Raw genomic sequence first — 2,628 nt, 5'->3', positions numbered from 1 at the left:
CATATGGTATAAAAAATATGCATAGTATTTTATAAAAACAATGATTATAATTTACAATTAATAGTAAATTTACGAATTTATCTATAATTTAACTTTTAAATATATTTATGTACACAAAAAAAAAGACTTAGAACGGAATACAAATTTTTCTTTCATAATTAAAACTATATAAATATTTGTGACTGTATTTATAATCTAACTCTACACAAAATATTTTAATATTCAAATAAGTATTAATTATACAATTTTTACAATGTAAAATACAAGTACCCTAAAATTTTTGAATTTTTAATTACAATATTTACAAGAAGGTCTTAGAACCAAGAATTTAGAAATACTAATTATTTTTCACAAGTTGCAGATTTAAAAAGAAATTTTGGGTTTTTTCAGGGTAAAAAATAAATAAAATGTGATAGTAATAATTTTTAAAACAGCTATGTTGACTAGAGACAAAAAAAACGAAAAAAAAATTAACAAACTTCCTCACAAATGTCTGTTGATGGAAAATTTCAATATTTAAAGTTCGGTAAAATTGCCACAGTTTTCATTTTGAAATTCATTAAATTTTCCCAAATCGTATGCAAATGTATGATCATCATAAGGAATTGATGCAAAAGACATAAATTGATTTTGATTATTTTGACAGACCTGTGGTTGTTGATAGCGACAGCTGGACATTACTTCTGATGGTACTTCAAAATAATCGTGTTGAGGAATTTGATAATTATTTTCGCTCAAATAATTATAATTAAATACTTGCTGTGGAATGACAACGGCGGGCATTGTTGTTCTCTCGCTGGCAGTTTGATGATGATGAAGATGATGATGTTGTTGTTGTTGTTGTTGTTGATGATGATTCTGCCACGTTGATTCCATCAATTGATTGCTGATATTTGCGAATTCAGATCTTGCCACCTGAATATTTGGCGTGTGCTTTATATTCTCAATTTTTGGATTGACGACGGCGCATTGTTTTTTTTCGGTAACAATGGTGACGGTCGTTTTGCTCTCCTTCTTCAACTTCATGCGACGATTTTGGAACCAAATTTTAATTTGACGCTCGGACAAATCCAAATGACGGGCCAATTCAATCCGATGAGTGCGATGAATGTAATGAGAATTGGCAAATTCCCTCTCCAATTGAATGAGTTGTTCGCTCGTGAATGCGGTCCTTGGACGTTTCTTCCTTGGCTCGATTTTCGATTCTGAAATTTCAAATGAAAAAGGATTTAGAATTTTGTTTTTTTTTCACTTTTCTGGTGTAAATTAATTATTAATGTGAAATATTTTATTTGACAGGAAAATATTTAATAATATTTTCTTTGACAACAAAATATTTAACAATATTTTATTTTACAACAAAATATTTAATAATATTTTATTTTACAACAAAATATTTTATTTGATAACAAAATATTTAACAATATTTTATTTGACAACAAAATATTTAACAATATTTTATTTTACAACAAAATATTTTATTTGATAACAAAATATTTAACAATATTTTATTTGACAACAAAATATTGAACAATATTTTATTTTACAACAAAATATTAAACAATATTTTATTTGACAACAAAATATTTAACAATATTTTACTCGACAACAAAATATTTAACAATATTTCTATTATTTATTTATTTCAATAAATTATTTAAGTGGAATATTTTATTTAACAAACAAAATATTAAAAAAAAATTCAATTACTGGTTTGAAGAAAAATACAAACATAGAAAAAAAAGAAAAATAATAAATAAATAAATTTTCGTAAAACTTAAAAATCGTAAATAAATAAATATGAAAAAAATTAGGAATAAGTACAAAATAGTAAATGAGTAAAACAGGAAATAAGTAAAAAAATAAGTAAAATAAAAAAAATAGTAAAAATAGTAAAAACATAAGTAAAATAGTAAAAATTGTAAAAATATAAGTAAAATAGTAAAAATTGTAAAAATTAGTAATAAAATTAGTAAAAACAGTGAAAAATCTTAAAAAAAAATAATAATTGAGTAAAAAGTGATAAATAAAATAAATAAATATAAATACACACCTTTAGAGTTCGTTTGACGATGATTCGTAATCGATTGAGGAGAAAAATTCGCCATCGCCCGTTGATTGACCGGACAATAATTAATCACCGGCACGAATCTTGAATTTCCAAATTCCTGATAATCATGAGGTGGAGTGGGCGGCAGAACTGCAGCCACTTCAAAATTGCAGAGGACATTTTCATCATTCGATGAAGATGAGAATGAACTGAATCCCAAATCACTGTTGTTGAAGGCCATTTTTTCCTCGATTCTTTTTTTCAAATTTCTCAAAAAGTCACTTGTGTAAAATATTCAAAAAAAAAATTTTTGATCAATAATCAAAATTTTATCAAAAGTTTATAAAAACTTTATAAAAACTTTATAAAAACTTTATTAAAATTTTATCGAAGAAAATTAACACTTTGTTAATTAACAGCACACTTTGAACTTTTTCGAAAACAAAAAGAATTCGTTTCTTTTAGAACAAGAAATTTGAGATTGAAAATAATTTTTTGAAGAGCAATGAGAGAATATTAGAGAGAAGGCAAGTAATCTGTGTCAGCTAAAACTTTGCGTTGCAAGTAATGATACTTTT

At 24.8% G+C, this 2,628-nt stretch overlaps 1 protein-coding gene across 1 annotated transcript; it reads right to left on the bottom strand.

Moving 5' to 3' along the window:
• Window positions 1-201: 201 nt before the first annotated feature.
• LOC122503684 (protein zerknuellt 2-like) lies at window positions 202-2,628 on the bottom strand. Its single transcript, XM_043614316.1, has 2 exons — window positions 2,054-2,628; window positions 202-1,205 (listed from the first exon to the last, which is right to left on the bottom strand). The coding sequence occupies exons 1-2, from the start codon at window positions 2,289-2,291 to the stop codon at window positions 517-519; spliced, it is 927 nt and encodes a 308-aa protein (XP_043470251.1). The 5' UTR covers window positions 2,292-2,628; the 3' UTR covers window positions 202-516.

Source organism: Leptopilina heterotoma, unplaced genomic scaffold (genome assembly GCF_015476425.1).
Source record: "Leptopilina heterotoma isolate Lh14 unplaced genomic scaffold, ASM1547642v1 Lhet_268, whole genome shotgun sequence".
Classification (NCBI taxonomy): domain Eukaryota; kingdom Metazoa; phylum Arthropoda; class Insecta; order Hymenoptera; family Figitidae; genus Leptopilina; species Leptopilina heterotoma.
Note: the sequence above shows the minus strand (reverse complement) of the source record. Positions and strands in the feature narration are given on the sequence as shown.